Source organism: Dryobates pubescens, chromosome 29 (assembly GCF_014839835.1).
Source record: "Dryobates pubescens isolate bDryPub1 chromosome 29, bDryPub1.pri, whole genome shotgun sequence".
NCBI classification, from domain to species: Eukaryota; Metazoa; Chordata; class Aves; order Piciformes; family Picidae; genus Dryobates; species Dryobates pubescens.
Window position 1 is genome coordinate 1,800,902 of NC_071640.1, and position 22,505 is coordinate 1,823,406.

At 47.5% G+C, this 22,505-nt stretch overlaps 1 protein-coding gene across 1 annotated transcript in view; it reads right to left on the bottom strand.

The window, feature by feature from the left end:
* The window catches only part of DDX31 (DEAD-box helicase 31), a 48,654-nt gene that overhangs the window by 13,215 nt on the left and 12,934 nt on the right, over positions 1 to 22,505 (bottom strand). Inside the window, exons 13-17 of the mRNA XM_054174171.1 lie at positions 22,434 to 22,493; positions 16,524 to 16,574; positions 13,932 to 14,071; positions 7,078 to 7,159; positions 1,038 to 1,149 (exon numbers count right to left, since the gene is read on the bottom strand). Of these exons, the coding sequence (XP_054030146.1) occupies positions 1,038 to 1,149; positions 7,078 to 7,159; positions 13,932 to 14,071; positions 16,524 to 16,574; positions 22,434 to 22,493 (445 nt within the window). The remainder of the gene's footprint in view (positions 1 to 1,037; positions 1,150 to 7,077; positions 7,160 to 13,931; positions 14,072 to 16,523; positions 16,575 to 22,433; positions 22,494 to 22,505) is intronic.

Sequence of the window (22,505 nt, forward strand, 5' to 3'; positions counted from 1 at the left end):
GGTTGTAACTAGATGATCTTTAAGGTCCCTTCCAACCCAACCCCTTCTATGAATCTATGAAGTATAAGGAATCCCAGGGGAGCAACAAGAAGCTCATCCAGCCAGACTTGAGCATTTGATTAGGAGAGTCATGTACTTTGAGGCTGTGGACTTAAGTGGAGCTATAAAAGTAGTTGTACACCAGCTGAGGAGCACAACACACCTGACAAGAGGTGCAAGCAAGCTGCTTGTGTAGCAAGCCTCTGACACTATCACTGCAGGAGAAAGGTTTTTTGGAACCCTGAACACAACTGTCCCAGTGTCTCCCCACCCTCACTGAAAGAATTTCTTCCTAATCTCCAGTCTCAATCTCTCCCCTCCCAGCTCAAATCCCCTCATCCATCAAAGTCCCTCCCCAGCTTTCTCACAGGCCCCCTTCAGGTACTGGAAGGCTGCTCCAAGGATCAAATCCCAGATTTGCACCTAGCTACAGTTCTTTACTAAATCCATCCCAGTTTTGCTTCCTCCTGCATTTTGGAGCAGTTGCCTTCTCTCTCATTTTTCTCCCATTCCACACAACAAGCTCCAGTCTAAGATCCTTGCCTATCAAAGAGCTGCTGCCAGGGCATCCTGCCTTACGGGCTTAAACTTCACCCCTGGTGTAAAGTGCAAGCACCTAAGGGGTGCTGCAGCAGGATGTGATGTAGCAGCTCACCCATGACCTTCCCAGCACAACCCACATCATCACCTCCTCGCCCCTGTGACTGGGCCAGAGCCCTGGGATGTAAATCCTCTCAAAAGCCAAGCTTAAACCTCATTTGCACCTAATATGGCAACGCAAGAAATTAACATCTAATATCATCACAAAGCCTTCTGGGCCCACCTCAAATCCCTCCAGAGCCCAACAGCCCCAAAATGTTTCTTCCAAACTCTTTTTTTTCCCCCTGAAGCTCTCCCCTTAGAAGGGGGGGGGAAAGAAAAATAAATATAAAAATCTTGGCAGCTTATGAAAGTCCTTCTGGGGGGACACCAAAATAGTCCCCAGCCCCCTGACTGACCTTTCTTTGCCCACCGGAGATTCCCCTCCTGGGAGTGAATGTAATCTTCAAACCTTGTCTGCAAGACAGTGGCTCTCTCCCGGACTTCCTGAGGGTCCACACCACAGGCTTTCTATCCAGGGTGATGGGGGAAGGATTAAAAGGCAAAAAGAGAGATTTGGAGTCAGGAATAATGAAGCAGTTTACAATAGATTTAATAACAGTAAAATCACACAGTAACCACCCAGGGGCCAACAAAGGTAATCCTCTCAATATTACTAGAGGCAAAAAAAAAAAATAAGAAGCCACCAAAGGAAGAAAGAAGTCTAGATAAAGATGTTCAAGTCAAAGCAGGCTGTGAGTGCTGGGTGGGGAGAGCAAAGCAGTTTTCATTCTGAGGTTGCTAACATCTATCAGGGAGCTTTTTTTTGCCTCTTGCTTCTTTAGTTTGTTTGTTTATATCTCAGATTCCACAGGCTGGATGCTTTCCACTGAAGTTATCTGGGACAACTTCCCCCCAGACTCTCTGCTAACAGTCACAGATTGATGCTGCAGGTTCCCCTGGGCAGCTCCCCCAAGCAACCTGGAATGTTCTTGGAAGTTGTTGGGCAGGAGAATGGTGTTAGAGTCATGGAATGGTTTGGGTTGGAAGGGACCTTGAATATCATGCAGCTCCAATGCCCCTGCCATGGGCAGGGACACCTTCCACTAGCCCAGGCTGCTCAAAGCTGTGTCCAGCCTGGCCTTGAACATCTCCAGGGAGGGAGCCCATTCACCCTCAAAAGCTCCAGAGGAACAACCAAGTTCAGTACCTGTGAAGAAAGCCAACTAAATGAACGTCTCACTCTTGATGTCTATGTGAAACCTTCTCCCTGGCAACAAGTGACACTGAACTGGAACTGCCACCCCTTGGCTTCTCTAAAATAAGGCAAAAGCCCTGCACCAAAGGTGTGACAAAAGAAAATTCCTCAGCCCCCAAGGGCAGTTTTCCCTGTGCTCAAGCTTTCCCAGGATCAGACTGTGGGACACAGCTCAGGAAATGGAAAACAAACATTCCTGGGGAGCAAGGTGATACTGGGATGAGAAAAGAGGCTGTCTCAACCACATCCCAGAGCAACCTCTTCCAGTGTTCTCCACAAGACAACAAAGGGCATTTTAAGGCTACAAGAAGTCTCTCCCAGACTTCTGCTCCCTGCCTCTCCAGGAGGACAGCAATGCTCACTTTAAACCTCCATGAAGGGTCTCCAAGTTTTCTGTTCTCTGCATCTACACTAAGAGCTGCCCAGATTTCCAGTCCCTGCATCCCCAAAGACAGCAGTGGGTATTTTGAGGCTGCAAGAAGTCTCTCCCAGATTCCTGCTCCCTGCCTCTCCAGGAGGACAGCAATGCTCACTTTAAACCTCTAAGAAGGGTCTCCAAGATTTTTGGTCTCTGCATCTACACTAAGAGCTGCCCAGATTTCCAGTCCCTGCACCCCCAAAGACAGCAGTGGGTATTTTGAGGCCACACCACGGATCTCCCCGATTCCTGGCCTCCGCTGCCTGCCTCCCAATCCACTTAAGGAAGCCCCCAGCACGGCTCCTTTCAGGGCCGGCCTTACGGCACCTATTAATCAGCAGAGGCAGCCGGCAGCGGAGGAGCCTCTGCAGAGGTTTCATCAGCTCCAAGCGGCGCTGCCTCCTCGAAGTGGCCACTCACGGCTGCGCTTAACAAGTTTCCATTGAGGTGAAACACAAAACTTGGTGGCCCCGCCTGCTCCTTCCGAGCCCTCCCCCCCCAGCACTTTCCTTTTGTTAAGCCTCCCGGCAGCACCAAGTGTCACCTTCCCGGCGTTTTTTAATATGAATGTGAAATTAGCGAGGCTTGCCCTTTCCCCTGGCGGACAGAATCCTCTGTTATTAAAAAGTAAAGCACTTTAATAATGAAAACTTTTTTCTCTTTTTCCTGTGTTTTAACTGTTTAAAATTAATGAGAAGGGCAGAACGGTTGTCAAAGCGATATTGAAAGCCGGGTAGCCAGGACCGAATAAGCACGAAAATCCCTCCAGAGTGTTAAATAAACAGTGCTTCAGCCCCCTCTGAATCCCTCTGTTGGTTATTGTATACATTCTGTAACAGCACTCAGAATAGATCTGAGCACCAGGGAGGCAGAAAGGTTTCAGAATTCCAATAAAGGCCTCAAATTAAAGACAGCCTGGTGCGAATTCCAGGAGAAAATTAAAGAGACCTCAAGCTTAAGTGACAGGTGACTTGCTTCTGTGTCACAACTGTCAGGGGATTTAGTGATAATATGGCAATATATTACAAAGGACTTTTCTTATTCCCCCCTTTAGGTTTCAAAATGAGGCATCTCTTCTTCCTGGAGCTAGGGGGGGAAAAGGGAAAAAAAAAAAAAAAAGGAAAGGAAAGGTAAAAAAAAAAAAAAGAAGGGAAAGAAAAGTAAGACAAAAATGAGGGATAAAAAAAAAAAACCTGGGGGCATAAATTTCCAAAGTGTGAGGTCAGTCTGAGAGAAATAAATGGGGGATAAAAAAAGAAAAAGCAGCAAATTGCAGGAAACAATGCAGTCAGAAAACAGCTTCTCCCCTCCTCCCACCCCCACCTTGCCTTTTATCCCCTTCAGCCCCCTCGAGACAGATCTCAGTTTAAAATTGCCCCCTAATGGGCATGGAAAAAAAATAAATCTGTGCCTGATTCCTGCCTTCCAGGGAGGCTCTTCTCAAGAAAACACAGCCAAAACCCAGCTCCAACCAATAATAATGGGGAAAAAAAACCCCAAACACCCAAACCACTAAATTTAAACTCAGAGCCAAGGTGGGGAAATAAATCCTGTGAGTGTCTGGACAGAGCAAACCAAACAGAGCTACTGGAAGTGCACTGGAAGCCATCCTGTGTGCTTTAGCTTCAATCCTGCTCCTGTCCTGGTTTGGATGAACACAACAATTAATTGGAGACTCCATTCATTTTCTCAAGACCCAAAAGATCAGATCCTACCCCAGAGGCCTTTTGATGCACTCTTCATCCAGATGAGTTTGCTACCTCTGTTAAGTAAGAAGCATTATTGCTGTGATGGAGAAACAGTAGGGTAGGAGAACTTTTCCTGCCCTGTGTTTGCTTAGAGTAAAAGCCTCTTCTGGCAGCTCCCTGACCACTGGCATAATGATTTAATTAATCTTTTAGCAGATCAGTAACAACACCTAAAAGCTAAAAGAGAAAAGGGCCTGGCTGCAATGTCATTTAGCTGGTTCAAGACATCAGGCCTTCCCAAGTGACAGCTACACCAGAAAGAAAATTACTTCCTGCAGAAGAAAGCTTGAAGAGGGCAGATTTAGACCAGAGGTTAGGATGAAGTTCTTCACAGTGAGGGTAGGGAGACACTGGAACAGGTTTGCCCAGGGAGGCTGTGGAAGCACCCTCTCTGGAGCTGTTCAAAGCCAGGTTGGATGAGGCCCTGAGCAAGCCAGGCTGGAGGGAGGTGTCCCTGCCCATGGCAGGGGGGGGCTGGAACTAGATGAGCTTTAAGGTCCTTTCCAACCCAACCCATTCTATGAACCAATCAGTGTGATCAATAACAACATCCATAAGCTAAAAGAAGAATGGGCCTGGATGCAAAGACATTTAAGTGCTTCAAGTCATCAGGGGGGTTCCTCCAAACACCAGAAACAGACACAATTATTTCTTCCAGAAGCAAGCTTCTGATTATAAAGACTGCAGCTTGTAAAGGTTGGGCTAAGTACTGACAGCTTCTAATTTCATCAAGAGAAGGTTAATAGAAGGGATAGAAACATGAGAATTAGACTGAGGTAGAAAATTTTTTTCCCTTAAAACAGTTTGAGAGAAGAAAGATGGGGGGGGGGGAAGGCAAGCCCCAAAAGCCAGGCTGTAACATCTCCTGCTCCTGTTAGACTTCAAAACAAAATGAAGGATTTTGTTTTAATAACAACTTTTTACTAACCTCCACACACCTTCTCCAGAACTCACCAAGTTCCCCCCTTGCTCCCCTCCATAAAAGTTGAAAGATCAAATTTATTCTCTTTGTAGGCAGGTGAACATTCACACACCCAGACACAGCCACATATATATTTCATACACCTAAATATAAAATATACATTTTACAGGCACTTCAGCTTGCTCCCTGGCTGCACACACAAGCCCAAAAAATACTTGTTCCAACGTGGTGCTCATAATGGACTTGAGTTGAGGCAATGAGAACTGAAGAGCATCATAATGAGGTTCCTGTGTGCAGACTGCAATGCATACATGGCTCAAAGCATGGGGAGCTGAGAGGCCAAGGCAGCACTCACTCATGACAACACCACAAACAGATCAGGTTCAGCTCCTCACTCCCTGTCCTACTCAGTGTCCCACTGTACTCCCAGCTCACTGGACTGGCTTAGATGGCAACCTTAGAGAATTTAATAGAGGTTAACACAGAATGCCAGCTTGGAAGGGACCCCAAGGATCACCTGGTCTCACCTTCCTAGGTGACAGTCTACTTGAAATGAGATGAGCCAGCACCCTGCCAAGCTGAGCCTTAAAACTGTCCAGTGTAGGGGAATCCAATGAAGGGCAGATTTGGACTGGAGAATAGCAAGAAATTCTTGACAGTGAGGGTGGTGAGGCACTGGAACAGGCTGCCCAGGGAGGCTGTGGATGCCCCCTCCCTGGAGGTGTTCAAGGCCAGTTTGGATGAAGCCTTGAGCAGCTTGGGCTAGTGGGAAATACTTCTGCCACGGCAGGGAGGTTGGGAACTAGAAGATCCTTAAGGTCCCTTCCAACCCAACCCATTCTAGGAGTCTATGAATCCACTGCTTCCCTTGGGAGATGATTCCAGTGTCCATCTCTTCTCAGGGGGAACAATTCTGTTCTGGATTCCAATCAGGACCTCCTCAGCAGTAGCTTGTCCCCATCAGCCCCTGTCTTCTCCATGTGACTTCTTGTAAAAAGGGAGTCTCCATCCTCCTTGGCAGCCACCCTTTATGTACTGGTCTATGGTAATGAGGTTCTCCCCTAAGCCTTCTCTTCTCAGGGCAGAACAAACCCAGCTCTCCCTCTCTCTGCCTTTCTTCATATGGTCTTCATTAACCTTCTAGAAAGCTTGAGAACAAGCCCCTGCAGCTTCAGAGGAAGGACTGCAGACCACTTACAGAGCCTCTGACAGCAGCAAACACAAAGCTAACAAACAGGATGAATCCTTCACTGCAGTTAATACATTTTTCAAGTAACTCCTGAGGAAATGCATTATTTGACACTGACAGAACCACTGCAATTCCAGCCCCATTAAATGATGGGGAATGTTTTTCCATAAAGAGAAACCATCTCTCAGACCCAATCCTTTCAGATTCCCAGTCACACAAAAATAGGTTATTCTGCATTTCTGAGTTCCTGCAGCAGACTGTCTCCATGCTGCAGCCAAGGGTGGATACATCTCAGCTCCAGTGAAGTCACTTTGATGGTAGAGGGAGAAGAGAGGAGGAATTGAATCCCACCTTTGACTGCAAGTGAAAGGAAGCAGCTCTTTCTGTACAGCACCTGGCATGGCAGGGCCTGCCCAGGCAGCACTGCTGAGCACAAAGCAAGGCAACAGCTGCTTCCAAATATTGCTTGGGGGGGGTATTTTTTTGGAGGGAAGGGAGAAAGACAAAGTAAGAGTATTTAGAATATTCTGGGCTTAGATCTGCAGAGTATTTCATAACCTGAAAGCATGGCAGAAACACCAATTTGCTCAGTCCTGGTAACAAACAGACTTCTTAATGCTGTTGCAATGGTGTGGAGTGGAGTCACCATCCCTGGAGGTGTTCAAAGAATGTGTGGACACAGCACTTTGGGATGTGGTTTAGTGGCCATGGTGATCTTAGGTCAGTGGTTGGCCTCAGTGACCTTGGGAGGTCTCTCCTAACCAGACCAATTCTCTGATTGTGTAAGTCAGTTGTAATTATTTGCACTGCCTGGCATCATGGAGGTACCAACCCTTGGATTGCAAAGGTGAAGGCTGAGAGAAGAATATCTGTGAGGTTTATGTAGCAAATGAACAGTAAAGCAACTCCAAAGCAACAACTCACCTTGCCTCTTGGTTTGTGCAGCTTGAAGCGATCATCTTTCATCAGGCTGGACAATACCTTCTCCATCTTGATCTCTGAAACACTGAAACAAGGACAAAACATTACCATTTCTCCTCCTTTTCATATAGAAGTGGGGAATGACCCCTGAGCTGATAAGGGACAGCAAATAGATTGGAGATTTACAAGCTTAGCTTGAAAATTCAGCCCTGAAACAGAATCCTCTTGGTTGGAGAAGACCTCCAAGATCATCAACCCAACACCCCCATGGCCATTAAACCATGCCCCAAAGTGTCCTGCCTACAGGTTTCCTGAAGACCTCCAGGGATGGTGACCTCCCTGGGCAACTTATGGCTCCAAAACCCTGATCTGACACCCAATACAGAATTTGGTGTCCTTCTCCACTCTGAGAGCTCACCTTCCCTCTCACTTCAGCTGAAAAGCCAAAGCCCAGCCCAGGAGGGACCCCACAGCAGTTGTTTTAAATCCAGGAGACTGGGTCAGCTCTCCTGGTCAGGCTTCACACTGGGCATTTATTTCCATTCTGTTGACTTGCATTCCTCCTGGAGACTCAGATGATTTATTCTCCAGTCCCACTTGTGAGACACCACTGGGTCCTGTGATGGCCCAGATACTAGAAGTGCTTACAAACCTGCTTCCTTTTCAAGTGAGTGGTCCTCCTTAGAGGTGCTTTTACAGGAGACTAGGAATTCTTTTGTCCTCTTTAACAGTGTCTTGTGGGGCACATACACACCAGGTGACAACACAGGAACAGCTGTGCAGCTCCAGGCCATTAATATTAAAGCTGCATGGAAACTGGGTCCCATTTCCAAGGGAATTACTCAGGTGATAAGAGTTGAAGTTTGCAGGGCCAAGTTTTCAGCAATGGGCAAAGGTCATCTCTAGACCAGAGATTCTTTTCAGACCAGAATAAATCATCAATACTGATGGGAGCTAAGGAGTTCATTTGGGGTTACAGCAGTCTAAGGAAGAGGGGAAACCTTGGGAGCCCAACAGTCCTCAGACTCTTGAATCTCAGATGGTGAGGAAGGGGTCTGTGGTTTAGTGCACTTCAGGACATGGCGTAATGGCCATGGTGGTGCTAGGTTGATGGTTGGACTCAATCCTAGAGGTTGTTTCCAGTTCTGATTCTAGGAGGGAGCATTGCTGATACTCTTCAATTTGTAGACTACAGAAAGAAATGGTAGGAAGTTCCTTTCACTCAAATCTCTCTAAGGCAGGAGGAATGGGTGAACCTTTGCCACGCTGTGTAACAGCACACTGGGATCCTCACCTCTTCCCCAGTCCTAGCCCTGAATACCCTGACTTTTGCTATCTGCCTTTTCAACCTCAGCCCGCTCATTAGCACAACATCAGGAAAGGAAAAAGAGATGGTCCAAAGAAACAGTCATCCAGTGGGGAGGTACAGAGCGGTGTGGCCACGGCAGGCAAAGCCCCAGGGCTGTGAAGCTGGGACTCGGGAGGCAGCAGATTCCTCCGCAGGCTGCGTGGAGGAAGGCGGGGGAGAGCCGGGGGAGAAGGGGAAATGGAGCATAAAGAGACAACCAAGGGCTCCTCTCTTTGGTTTGGGGAAAAAAACAAAAGGCCTAACAGTAAATTAAAACATAAATGGCAACCACTTAAGCAAGAGAGAGGAGCACACCTCCCCACCCCCCCGAAGGGTGCTCTGAATGAAAACGTCAACCCCGTGACATTGATTTGTCTGAGAGGTGCCCCCCTCGCCTGGCGCGCTGCCAGCGCGCAGCCTAACAGATCTGCGAGGCTGGTTCACAGCGGGGAGCAGCGTGGGAGGGGGGCAAGCACAAGCCCAGGCAAGGCAGAGAGCTGCCTCCTGCCTTCTCCGTGATGCCTTTGCCTTTATAAATTAGTTAAGGGCGCCGTTAGCAGCTAAAGAAACTATCTGATAGCTGTCGAGGAAGGCGCTGCTAGAGCGCGCTTGAAGGAGCTCCAAGAGACACCAGGACCTAAAAAAACCCAACCAAACAACAATGAAAAGTGAGCCTCACTGATTTCTCTGCTGCTTCTCACCTCCTCCCTTTGAAGGAAAAAAAATAATCTGTTAGTTACACTTAGAGCTCAGACAGAACCTTTTGGTTTTCTTCTAACACCTTTAAAACAAATGAAAAGAGGAGGGAGGGGGGGAAAGGGAAAGGAAATGTAGAGGAAACATCAGAGTGTGTGTGTGTAGATGCACCCAGACTGCCAGGCAGGGTAAAAACCACAACTGGGAAGAGGAAATGGGCTTAAGTTGTGTCAGAGAACATGGAGGTTGGAGATTGGGAACAATTTCTTTCCTGCAAGAGTAGTCAGGCATTGGCACAGGCTGCCCAGGGAGACAGGTGGTGGAGTCCCCATCCCTGGAGGTGTTCAAGAAGCTGGAGATGTGGTGCTTCAGGATATGGCTTAGTGGTCATGGGAGTTGGGTTATGGTTGGACTTGATGATCTGAAAGGCTGTTTCCAACCTTGATGATTCTGTGATTCAAGCCACGCTAGTCTTGAGAAAAAAGAGCTGAGAGGGGATCTGATCAATACCTATAAATACCTGAGAGCTGGGTGTCAAGAAGGTGCCAGGCTCTCTCTGGTGGTACCCAGTGACAGGATGAGGAACACTGGCTACAAGCTGGAACCCTCAACCTAAGGAGAGACTTCTTTGGTGTGAGGGTGCTGGAGCCTGGAGCAGGCTGCCCAGAGAGGTTGTGGAGTCTCCTTCTCTTGAGACTTTCAAGACACACCTGGATGTGTTCCTGTGTGACCTGCCCTGGGTGAGCCTGCTCTGACAGGGGAGTTGGACTGGATGATCTCAGGTGGTCGCTTCCAACCCCTACCATTCTATGAAAGAGTACCCAGAAAGTTGCAGTAGGAGGCACACAGCTTCCCTGAGCCCCAAGAGGCTCTGATCTCAGCAGAGCCAAAGAGAGATCGTTTTGGCAAAGGGCTGAGGCTGCTTTGCCACAGTGGAAGCCAAGGAGAGGCTTCAGGTACCGGTGAAAATTAATTGCGAGCCATTTCCAATTTCCAAGGCAGTCATCCCTAATTCCAAAGTGGATTTCCATCCAGGAACAAAGCCATGTCTGCTCTCATTACTTCCAACTCTCAACATTTCTGGACTTACTCCCATGCATGCTGGGGTGGGTGGAGGGGCTTAAGGAAGGGAAAAAAACACAACCAACCCACAAGCCTCTAGGCCAGATCCTCATCTACTGTAAATCAGCATGGCACTGCTCATTTACACCAGCTGAAGGCTGCAGGGCCCCATCTCATGCTTTGTCTTCTCAGAAATACATATTTTATGAAGTATTTACATTTCAATAAAGCCAGTGGGAATTTCATTTAAAGAAGAAAACAAAACCCAAACCAAACAACACCCCCCCCCCAAAAAAAAAAGGAATTTCATTTGAAGAAGAAAACAAAACCCAAACCAATTCCCCCCAAAAAAGGAATTTCATTTGAAGAAGAAAACAAAACCAACCCCCCCAAAAAGAATTTCATTTAAAGAACAAAACCCAAACCAAACCAACCCCCCCCCCCCAAAAAGAATTTCATTTAAAGGAGAAAAGAAAACCCAAACTAACCCCCCCAAAAAAGGAATTTTACTTGAACACAAAACCCAAACCAAACCAACTCCCCAAAAAGGGAATTTCATTTAAAGAAAACAAAACCCAACCCAAACCCCCAAAAAGGAATTTAAAGAACACAAACCCCAGACCAAACCAACCCCCCAAAAAAGGAACTTCATTTAAAGGAGAAGGCAAAACCCAACCCCCCCCAATAAGGAATTTCATTTAAAGGAGAAAACAAAACCCAACCCAAACCAACCCCCTAAAAAAAGGAACTTAAAGAACACAAAGCCCAAACCAAATCAACCCCCCCCCCCCCAAAAAGGAATTTCACTTAAAGAACACAAAACCTAACCCAAACCAACTCCCCAAAAAAGGAATTTCATTTGAAGAAAACACAACCAAACCCAAACCAGCCCCCCCAAAAAAGGAATTTAGAGAACAAAACCCAACCTAAAACAACTCTCCAAAAAGGAATTTCATTTGAAGAACAACACAAAACCCAACCCAAACCAACCCCCCAGAAAAGGAATTTCATTTAAAGAACACAAAACCCAACCCACCCCCCCCAAAAAAAAAGGAATTTCATTTAAAGAACAAAAAAAAAAACCTCCACCACAGCAAAAACTCAAAGGGAATTTAAAGGAGGATAAAAAGAGGCTAAACCAAAAAACCCCAAACAAATTAAACCCAATGATTCCACAACACACATTCAGCCTCCACAAAACAAGTAAGAGGTTTTAAAATTAAGGAAAGAATTTAAAAAGAAAGAAAGAAAAAGGCAAAGTCCAGGAACTTGAAAGGCCCAAAGCTCCCAAAGCTGAGGGGAAGGAAGCAGAAGTGTTGAGGGTGGCTGACAGGCCAACACATGCTGTCTTTCGCCCTCGTGCTGAATTAAATTGTCAGGATTATCACCAGAACGCTCTGTTTATGAAGGGTAACAGCAATTTGTGCTGATGGCACTTGCTGCCTTCAGCTTCAAGCTGCCTTCCTGCATCTTCTCTGTAATTCATCAGCTCTCTCGTCGTGTCCCGGTGTCCCCTCTCACACCCTGTGCTCCCATGTAGGAAAGAGGGGAGGACACAGCACTGCAAATGGCTCCAATCAGCCGCCCATGCCAATTAGAGACTCAGTTTTCTTCCATGGAGCCATAGAATGGGTCAGGTTGGAAGGGACCCCAAAGATCATCTAGTTCCAAACACCCCATTGTGGGCAGGGAGACCTTCTACTAGAACAGGCTCTTTCCTGTCCAGCCTGGCCTTGAACACCTCCAAGGAGGGGGTAGCCACAACCTCCCTGGGCAACCTGTTCCAGTGCCTCCCCACCCTCAATGGAAAGAATTTCTTCCTAATCTCCAATCTCAATCTTCCCTCTTCCATCTTAAATCTATTCCCTCTCACTACACCCTGTCACTACAAGCCCTTCCATCTGAGGAGAGGATCAAGGAAAGCAAATTACACTTTTTTGGCAAGTCATCTGCAGGGCTGCCAGGATATGAAGAACACAAAAACAAACAAGGAAAGAAACAGAATCATCTTTAAGGTTGGAAAAGACCTCTGAGATCATTGGAAGTCCAACCTTCTACCCACAACTCCACGGCCAATCCCCACAAGGATGTCCCCATCCCTGGAGATACTCAAGGTCAAGTCTGCTGTGGCCCTGGGCAGCCTGATCTAGTTGGAGATGTCCCTGCTGACAGCAGGGGGTTTGGGCAGGATGACCTTTGAGGGTCCCTTCCAACCTGATGCACTCTGTGATTGTTTAGTTCTAGTGATTTGGGAAGTGGAGGGGAAAAAACCCAGCACAATATTCAGATAAACCTCCCTCTGCTCATTCATCAGTCTCTTCTACAGCTCCCTGAAGAGCATGGAGAACCCAACAAGTCTCCTTAGGAGATATAATTACCAGGGAGAGTGACACTGCTCCTTATTCTCACCAAAAAAAATCCAGATTGAAAGCATTTAAAATGATAATAATAAAATAGTAATAATAAAAAAAGGAAGGAAATTTCCCTCTCAGTCCTCTAACACTCCCAAAATATTCTAAGGCAGAAAAGCAGAACTTTCCCCTCACAGTTAGAAATTCACAATTATGTGGGATTTCACCTTTAAATGTCAGTGCTGTTTGTTACATGAAAAAAAAACCCTGTCAGCTTAGCCCTCCATGTCTTGCTGGTGTCTGCTTAATAGATAGTTACCTGGGATGATGGATGGCTCTTTGTTAGACCACTAAATGGCTCACAGCCTAGAATAAGCCTCTATTTACTGCCAACATTTGTTTGTTTCAAGGATGTAAACCCCAATTCGAACTCCAAGCAGCTCCACCTGATGTAAACACCAGAAATAAGAGGACTAATTTGAGCAGGAGTTTACAAGGCTCCATCAACACTGGCACAGCACTAAAGGGACTCTACTCAGCTGCTGCTGAAATGCTGAGAGACAGCAAAGCAGGGAGCAAGGGGAGTCACATCCAGCCAGCTGACTGCTGAAGGGGCTCCAGACCTAAGACTGCTCCCTGCTGGGCAGGGTGTTGGGGCTTTTCTCCACAAAAGGACCACTGCACAAGCAGGGCTGCACTCAGATCTCATTGGGTGTTGGTCATCAGATAGCTGACTGCGCGTTGGGCTGCTCCTCACCCAGCCTGGCTCGCTCTCCTTACCGTCTGCTCCTGAGTCCTGCTGGAGCTGCTGCAGGAGAAGCTCTCTCAGCCAGCCTGGAAGCTCACCCCACTTTTGGTCTGCAAAGTCCACTCCCCATCCTCTCCCCAACCCCCCCCCCACCTTTATTTGCCTTTCAGATCCATACTGGGCACTCACCACTCGCAAAAGCCTCTCCCATGCCTGTCACAAGCCACTTACACAACACATCTTGGCCAATTACCTGCCAGCTATGACCCACAGCTCCCCAGCTCTTTCTCCTCCGGATCTCTCCTGAAGGGCTCTGACAATATGGTGCGCTGCAGGCAGATGGCCAGTCAGCATTTGACAGGCTCATTTGACTTGTGATCTCCACCTAGCCACCATTTGAACCCGGGGCCAGAGAGATAACAACGGAGTGCAAAGGATCTCTGCCTATCTCCTCTCTGCCCCTCACTCACAAAGCTGTCAGGCTGCTGATTTTCACACACTTCCCCTTCCTCCTTCGGCGGGGCCGGGTCGGGGATCACAGGAATTAATAAACTCTTATTAAAACCCAGGTGAGCCACGGGGCCGCTGCAAGCGCCACGGAAGGTTAATTAGCAAGGATGAGCTGAAACTTTTGTTCACGTTTCTGACTCACTTAATCTTGTGAGAAGCCAGCAAGCTGACATATTCTGCCTCGGAAGGTGCCAGGACAAGCAGGCTGTTCCCGTGACAGCCGATGCGAGCCGTCCGCCCGATCCGGTGGATGTATTCCGCAGGTGAAGCTGGAGCGTTGTACTGCAAACAACAGCAAAAGGCAAACAACACACACACACAAAAACAAGGGAACATGAGAAGGGAAAAGGAGGAATTAACAGAGCACGGCTTGGTAATTATAAACGAGACTCTCGGGCAGCTCAGCTGCAACAAAAGGGATCTCAGCGAGGCCCCCACGCTGCACCTCCCTGTTTATAGCGAGCCAGTCGGGCTCAGCCCTGTAACCATCACTCAGCTCCCTCAGCCACAGCAGCTTTTTGACATGTGAATGTGACACATTGGCCAACTTTCAGATAATAGGACACTTTCCCTCCCATCTCAGTGTCTCTCTTTGCCTTTTTTTTTCCCCCCTTACATTTTATTTCCACGCAGACACCTCAGGAACCTGTTTGCTTCCCCTTAAAAATAAAAATCTCAGAGATCTCAAACCAAACACAGCTGATGGAGTGGGAAGCTGCCTGCTGTGCATTTGGGAGGAAAGCCATAACATAAAAGATTACCAAAGAATGGGTTGGAAGGGACCTTAAAGATCATCTAGTCCAAACCCCCTGCCATGGGCAGGGACACCTTCACAGATGGTGTTGGGTTGGAAGGGACCCTCAAAGGTCATCTTGTCCAACCCCTCCCTGCACTCAGCAGTGATGCCTCCAACTAGATCAGGCTGCCCAGGACCACATCAAGTCCGATCTTGAAGGTCTCCAGAGACACCTCCCACTAACCCAGGTTGTTCAAGGCCTCATCCAACCTGGCCTTGAACACCTCCAGGTGAGGGAGCATCCAGGACTTCCCTGGGCAACCTATTCCAGCTTGGAACTGGGCTAATAAATTTGTTTTGTTCAGCTTAAAGCAAATCACAGCTGCTTACTGGACAGAAGGAACCTGAGAGAGATGAATGCTTCAGCAGCCTAGGACACACAGCAATTGTCTGCCCACCCCCAGCTATGAAAACTGTTGCTTAAACCCTCTCCTAACACAAGCAGTGCCTCTCATTTACCTCGTTGGGAATCGAAACTACCCAGCCATTTGCAAGATGTGATCAAGGGTGACATATTTCCCTCCCTTTAACCTCCCCCTAATTCTTCCCCCCCACTCCTCCTCCTCCTCTCTTTCCTGGAAAAATAAACATGCACAGAGCTATTGCTCAGAAATGAGCCCTCAGCAGTTTAACTGGAAAAAACCCAACAACCAAAGCCCACTCTAGTGTTTCTACCTGTGCCCTCTGGCAAAGTTTCTACTGGCTAGAGGTGTGAGTAAGATGCTGTGAGCAATCTAATTGCTCCCTGCAGGTCCTTGCTCTTGGACACAGCTCTCAGGACAGCTGAGATTTCGCCTTCTGGACACACAGAAGCCTCCCAGGGTTTCAGGTAATTTGCACTGCGTTCTAACACTGGCAACTATATCTTTGGGTAAATTATATTAATATACAGAGCTGGGAATTAAAAGACTTCACTTCCCCAGCCTTTTCCAACCAGCTAGCTGCTACCCAAAGCTTTCCTTTTTTTTTTTTTCTCTTCTCCTCCCTGAAACCCCACAAAATTAAAATCAAAATTTGTTACCTGAAGGGATGAGGCAGGAATTAAAAAAAAGCTTTGTTGAGGCTCTGTGCCCTCTTGGCTTTTTTTTTTTCACCCAGGTGTCACTTGGTACATGAGAATCTCTGGATCAGGATTCCCTCCTCCAAACTCAAACCACCTTTTTTAATTATAAATCTTTTATATATATAAAAAAAAAGAGAAATTTGCCTCATGCTCTCTCAGCTTCCTCTCTTGAAGTGCCAGGTTGCTATTTTTAAGGTTCAACCCACCTCCCTCAGTTTCAGGTTTGTTGTTGTTGTTGGTTTGGGTTTGTTTGGGTTTTTTTTTTTCTTTCAAAGACAGGGTTTTTTCTGTCAACAGCAATGCAGCAGCCTTGGGGGGTTTTGGGTTTGGTTTGCCCCTTTTTTGGGCTTTTTATTTTTCCCCACCCCCCAGGGAAAAATCTGAACTCTTCAGTTCTACTGAAAGCTGAATGCTTCCAACTAGCCAGCCCCAAGCCGGCAAAGCCTCACTTGAAGCATCCAGGTCATCGCACAGCTGCTATTGGGCTACTCAATGTTTAACATTAGGATTGCACTTGAACTCCACATGGAGCTCAGAAAAAACAGGAACACAGAACTGCAAGACTTGCCCAGAACCTCACCACATCTGGCTTCCTAAGAGGGCAGAAAAGGAGTTTCCTCCCAGCCAGCGGAATATTATTATACAACTGCTAACACTGCAGCTGCTGAAGAGGAAACCAGACTGTCAAAACCAAAGGCATGACAGCAATGCTGTATCCTAGCAAAGCCTCCAGTCCCAGTCTTGCAGTCAGCAGCATGTGGGTCTCCCACACCTGTAGGCATCAGCACAAAGAGCAGCAAACTGCAGAAAGAGGAAGAGGATTTCATCTGAGCAAGACTGCACTCAATCCATATGTACAGACAGAGCAAGCCTACCTGCACGATCCAGGTAACTTGAGGCAGGTCTAGTCCACGTGCTGCAACATCCTTGAAAATAGATAAGGAAGTTAGTAAAAATGCTTGGAAGATACCAGCAGAGTAAGGACTCCTCTGGGATGGGAATCATAGCATGAAACAACAGGAGGAATTTTAGGTGTCTAGTTTGGGCACCTCAGAGTCTGAAGCTGCTATCAGGAGTGTTACTTGATGTGCCAGCTGGTGGGAAAAGCCTCAGAGAAGGACTTGAATCACAGAATTGTTTCAGTTGGAAGAGACCTCTGAGATCATCAAGTCCCACCACCAACCTGACACCACCATGGTCACTCAACCATGTCCAAGAATGCCATGGCCGCAGGGTTCTTGAACACCCCCAGGGATGGGGACTCCACCACCCCCCTGGGCAGCCTGTGCCAGTCCCTGACCACTCTTGCAGCAAAGAAATTTTTTCTTATCTCCATCTTCAACCTCCCCTAGCACAATTTCAGGCCATTTCCTCTTCTCTTATCACCTGACATTGGGGAGAAGAGACTCATCCCCACCTCACTCCAACCTCCAACCAAATTGGAACACATGAAGAGGCTTTGATACCTCAACCAACCTCAGAATGAGACCCTTCAGTCATCAGCATAGCTCAAAACCCCCACTCTCAATTTGAAAGAGAAAAGAGAGTTTAAGCACTGTTGAAAAAAGAGCACAATCCAATTTCACAGAATCACAGAATGCTGGGAGCTGGAAGGGACCTCCAAAGAGGTCCAACTCTTCTCCATTTTCTGTCTTTAAAAGAGTTTAAACACTGTTCAAAAGCGAGAGCGTGCACAATGAGGTTTCAATCTCCCTCCCTGATTTTCAGTTCATTAGCAATGTCCTCACATCCTCCTTGGGTTTTACATTCACCACATGCAAGAGCAGAGCAGGTGTGCAGCTCCAGCTCTGTTAGGAACTGCTTTGGAACACGTGGATCTTTTAGCTAGTTGCAAAATCGAATACATTAAGAACGTAAGCAGGAGCTTAATGTACTAAAAATGTGTCAGCCACCCACTGAAGTGTTTTCATGCAACTCCCACACACGTTAAAAGACTGGGAAGCTGATGTTTTGGCAGCAAAGGCCTTTCCCAGAAGCACCTAGCCAGGCTGTTTTGTGGCTCCAAGTGCAGGAAGAGAGGAGACACTTTCCACAGCGCCCACTCTGCAACGATGCACACTCGAGCTCCAACACGCTCGTTAAGGAGCGACTTGTTCCCAGAGTCAGGATGAACAGATGTACAAAAAGCCATTTAAAGGAGGTGGGAGAAAATAAATCAAGAGGAGTCAGGGAAGGCATTCAGCAGTTACCAGGATAACACAACTCTAAACTCTACGGCGGGATCAGACAGCAGCGCTGACGTCTGACTCCGATCTGCCTGGCTCTGCGCTGTGCTTCCACGCTGACAAGTCTTTGGTGTTTGCCTGTGCTGTGCTCTCACACACCCAGCAGTCTAGGAAAGGCTGGGCTTGATCAGAGGGCTCTGACCTTGGGACAGGGTCAGTGTACACATGAGAAATTGGCAGCCAAGCTGTCCAAATGGTCGGAAGTGGGGAACCCCAATGTGGGAGTAGATGGCAGGAGCCATCCCTCTCCTCCATCAGGGTTCTTCCCCTCCTCTTCTGAAGGTTGTGGATGCCCCCTCCCTGGAGGTGTTCAAACCCAGGTTGGACAAGGGCATGAGCAACCTGAACTAGTGAGAGGTGTCCCTGCCCATGGCAAGGGATTGGAATCAGATGATCTTTAAGGTCCCTTCCAACCCAAACCATTCTGGCTGAGGAGAGACAGTGTTCTTCCCACATGCTCTTGCCAAAACAAGCAGGAAAGTTGAAAAGGTTAACCAAAAGCCTAATATATAGCCAGGGACAAGATTTTTAGGAGGAGGCTCTCTCCCATCATCAGCCTTGTATTCACTACTGCTTCCACAGTGCCACCAGCTCCACTCGGCTGTTACTGACACGTATCAGCAGCTGTTCTCCTGGGGCTTTGCTTGGCTTTCTTTCAGCAGTGTCTTGGGATTTGCTGGTAATTGGAGTGTTTTGCAAACTCTCAAAGATTCCCCAGTATCAGTCCACCTGCATCTCCTGTAGCTCCTGTTCCTCAAAGACCCCAGCAGACAGCAGCAAGGTAGAATTAGGATAAAAAGTTTGAGTTGATTTGCTTTCCTCTGCTGGCAGCATCCATGAGCTTCGAGCTTCTCAGATCTTTAGGAAAATACTTGTGGGTCACCTTACCAGGAGAGAATGCAGCTCCAGCAACAATTATCCTGTTTTACTAGCACTGCATTTATTCCACACACAAAAGCAAGAACCTGCTGCCAGTGCTCTTTCAAGAAGCCCAAAAGATTTCCTGTGTACTGCTCTCCCTTTTCCAATGCCCCAGACAGCATCCCCCCTTCCATGCATGATCCCACACCGTGCCTTAATAACAGGGAAATCAAGAATCTGACCCCTCAGCAGGTCACTGCTTTCTTCCAGTGGGAAATAGAGTCACAGAATGTGAAGGGAGAAGGAAGTGACCATCTCAAGGAGCAAGGAAAAAAAATCTACCCCAGTGTAAGCCAGATACTGAGCAAACACAAATGCAAAGCCTTCACCATGTTCCTGCCCTGATTCCAATTCCAAGCCATAAAATGGCTTAGTATCAGGGCACAACCCACCTGAAGCCCCCCTAAAATGCTGACATTTCTGCTACCAATTCCTGTTACCTGTGCCAGTGGGGTACAGAGGGGTGGGGGCAAGGGGATGGAAGGCAAAAAAAGAAGGCCCCAGCTAAAGGTAGGCAAACTGCTGCAGAAGATCTGAATCATCCCAGCCACAAAAAAAGTTTTGCAAGGGCCTTTGTGTGAGAGGGACTGAGCAAAGCATCTAATTAGGGCAAAGGAAATTGCTAAAGTTGCTTTTGAAAGACACTCAATGGTGAGGTCTTGAAGGCCCTGAGCTTGACAATTGGCTGCCTACATGAGGCCTAGAAGTACAGATGGAAGGCAGCTTGCTCAGGTGCCAGGCTGTCAGTTGGATTAAAATGACTCATTTATTTACCAAAGAAGCTCACAAAGTGCTTTAGCTAACAGGCAGAGAGGGCCGAGCGGCTCTCCAAGCTGGGGAAGAAGCTCTCGCGCCTTCCCGGCCTGCCAAAAGTCATTACTGCCGAGTGTGGAAAGCCATCAGCAGGGTAGAGACCCCCGTCGGCAGGGTGACAGATTGGGCTGCGTAATCAGAGGAGGAAGGAGAGAGCACAGAAGCTGTCAGAGGCGAAAGCTCTTGGCTGGGGCCGCCAGAAAACTGGCAAGATGAGTTAGCGTGACTGAGTAAACAGCAAACAATCTCCAAATGATCTTTCCTCCCTCCCTGGAAGAGATGAACTTGTTTAAAAAAAAAAAAAAAAAAAGGCACATCCCAAAGGAAGCTGCAAAGAACTTCAGTGAAGGAGAGAGAAATAAAAGCTGGATGAGACCCCTCCGAGATGCAGGGCCCCCTTCTTTATGCTGTTGTCTGCCAGCTTCTATCGGCTGGCATAAATAACAATCCCTATTTTATGGCCTATATTAATATACATCTGACCTAGAGCAAACTAATAAAAGGAACAGCAGGTCCCATTGCTTACTAGAGCGGAAAGATGGGTGGAGAACATGGCATAAGGGACAAGGGAAGGACAGCAACATTATTTGTGTTGCTCTTTTGTCAGCCAGCTTTCCAAATTTTGTGGGGCACAAACCAGGATTTTGCAGTGAAAAAAAAAAAAAAAAAAAGATGAAGAGAAACAACCTTTCCACCAACAGAGAGGGGTTTTTTTTTGCTGATATGAAGGAAACTGTCAGAAAACAGCAATGCCCTCGGAGGCAGGAGGTGGTCACAGAGCTTGGCTGCCCTTTGGACATCTGCGTTGGGGAGGCACCTGTAATGTGGGACTGGTGCAAAGTGTATCTCTATATTAAGGTGTCCATATGGTCCCCATTACTGTGGTAACAGGCCACCTCCTGCTTTCAATGCATTTGTCCTCCCAACATCTCTGTAAGAGAGAGCAGTGCTGCTATCCCCATTTTACAGATGGGGAGCTGAAGCAGAGGGAGATTTTGGACTCGGACACACAGCTCACTGTGCTGAACGTGCTGACCAGGCACCAGCTGAGCCACAGCCACTGCAGCCGCCGGGATCTGCAGCCCTGCCTTGCAGGAAATGCAGTGCAGCTTACTTTGAAATGAAGGAGGGTCGAGATAAATGCATGATCCTACACTCCCCTCCTTGCAGCACTTCAGGTTAGCTCACATCACCTCCTGTTTGTGAGGGGTCAGGAGCAAGCACGCGGCTGACACGTGGCTCCTTGCCTTGTCCATATCGGCTTGGATGGACTCTCTGACATGGCAGGAACTCAAACCACATCTCCAGTGTCTTGAGAGAGGGATCCCATCCACTGGGATTTCTTTATCCAACTTACAGTCTTTTTCTTACCCTGTCCACAACTGGCAGATTTTTTTTCCCCTTTCCCCCTTCAAATGGTGCTGCTCAGAAACTGACGTCCCAGTGACTGCAATGATTCAGTTTGCTCTCTGGCTAAAACGCAGCATTCAGTATCTTCCCAAACACATTAAACTGAAATTTCAGTAACAAAGATACCTGAACTCACAAACACATCTGAAATTTCTCAGCCACACACAGCATGCTGCCTGGAGGACAACAAAGTTCAGCTGTTTATTATTTAGACTTCACCAAACACTTTTAATTTTCCAGAGGTTTAATGTGCACCACTAAGTGATTTAAGCTTCGCTGCTACTCCTCACAGAAGACACTTTTCCCTGTATAAAGGGAAGCCAAGTTGTAGCTAGGTTTGTGCACTGCAAAGATGCATTTTGACCTTGATGAGATCACTGAAAGGTTGCACACACAGGCAGGACCAAAAGTAGCATCTAACAAGTCTCATTTTACAGGCGACGCAACCCCTAAACTGCCAACGCCGAATCGAAGGCTGCTATTAGAGACAAGCGTGAGAATAAAATAAAATTCAGCCCTTTCTGAGGGAAAGAAAAAAAAAAAAAAAAGACAACTATTCTCCTTTCAGAATGATGTGCTGGAAGAACAGGAGTCATTTCAGAGCTGGAGAGGGTTTCTCAGCTCTAATTACTCCCGATCGCTGTAATTTACAAGTTTGCGGTGGGTAGAAATCGCCAAGATTCACACGTTTTCAGATCAACAGCTGCCACTATTAGAGAGCAAATCGTGCAGCCTTCTGCACCACTGCAGCAGGCTAGCTGTGGCACAGACAGGTCACAAACGAGAAGAGGAAGGTGCCACCACGACACAAGGGTGCCAGCAAACTTCAGCAGAGGACAGGAGTTTCTCCCTCAGCAGCCTTGAAGGAAAAAGCTTGAAGGGCAAAAAGCGTGCAGAGCAGCAGAGCGCGAGTGTGTCTAGTGACACCACTCTCTGGTTGGGCTTCCCTTCCTTCTATCCCTGCAGGCTTTTGTTTTTTAACCTTGGGGTAGTCATTAAGATGGGGAATGCCACAGCACACCCAATTTACCTGGCACTTGTGGGGCACACTACAAATCAGGATGATGTTCTACCAACTGCATGTAGAGGGCAAGGCTCCAGCTTTGAGCAAACAGCTTTTTCCAGACATAAGAGCACACAGAACACTTAAAGGCCTCTTGTCTAAGACATGAGCTTCTTCTGTACGTGGTAGCTTGCAGCAAAAAAGATCATATAACCATTTGCAAAGAGGGCAGCAGTCCTTTGGAACACGTGGGATACAGAAAGAGGAGGTGACTTTCCTCAAGGTCAGACAGCGAGCTGGAGTTAGAGCTCAGTGCCAAATCCTCTGCTCTCCCATTAGATACCAGACAGCCCCATTAGCCTGCAGCTGCAGAGGGACTCTAAGTTACTCACAGTGCAAAGCAAGATGCCAGTCTTGGATTTCAGGAACTCCTGGAAGACTTCTGTTCTTTCCTAGGGGATTTA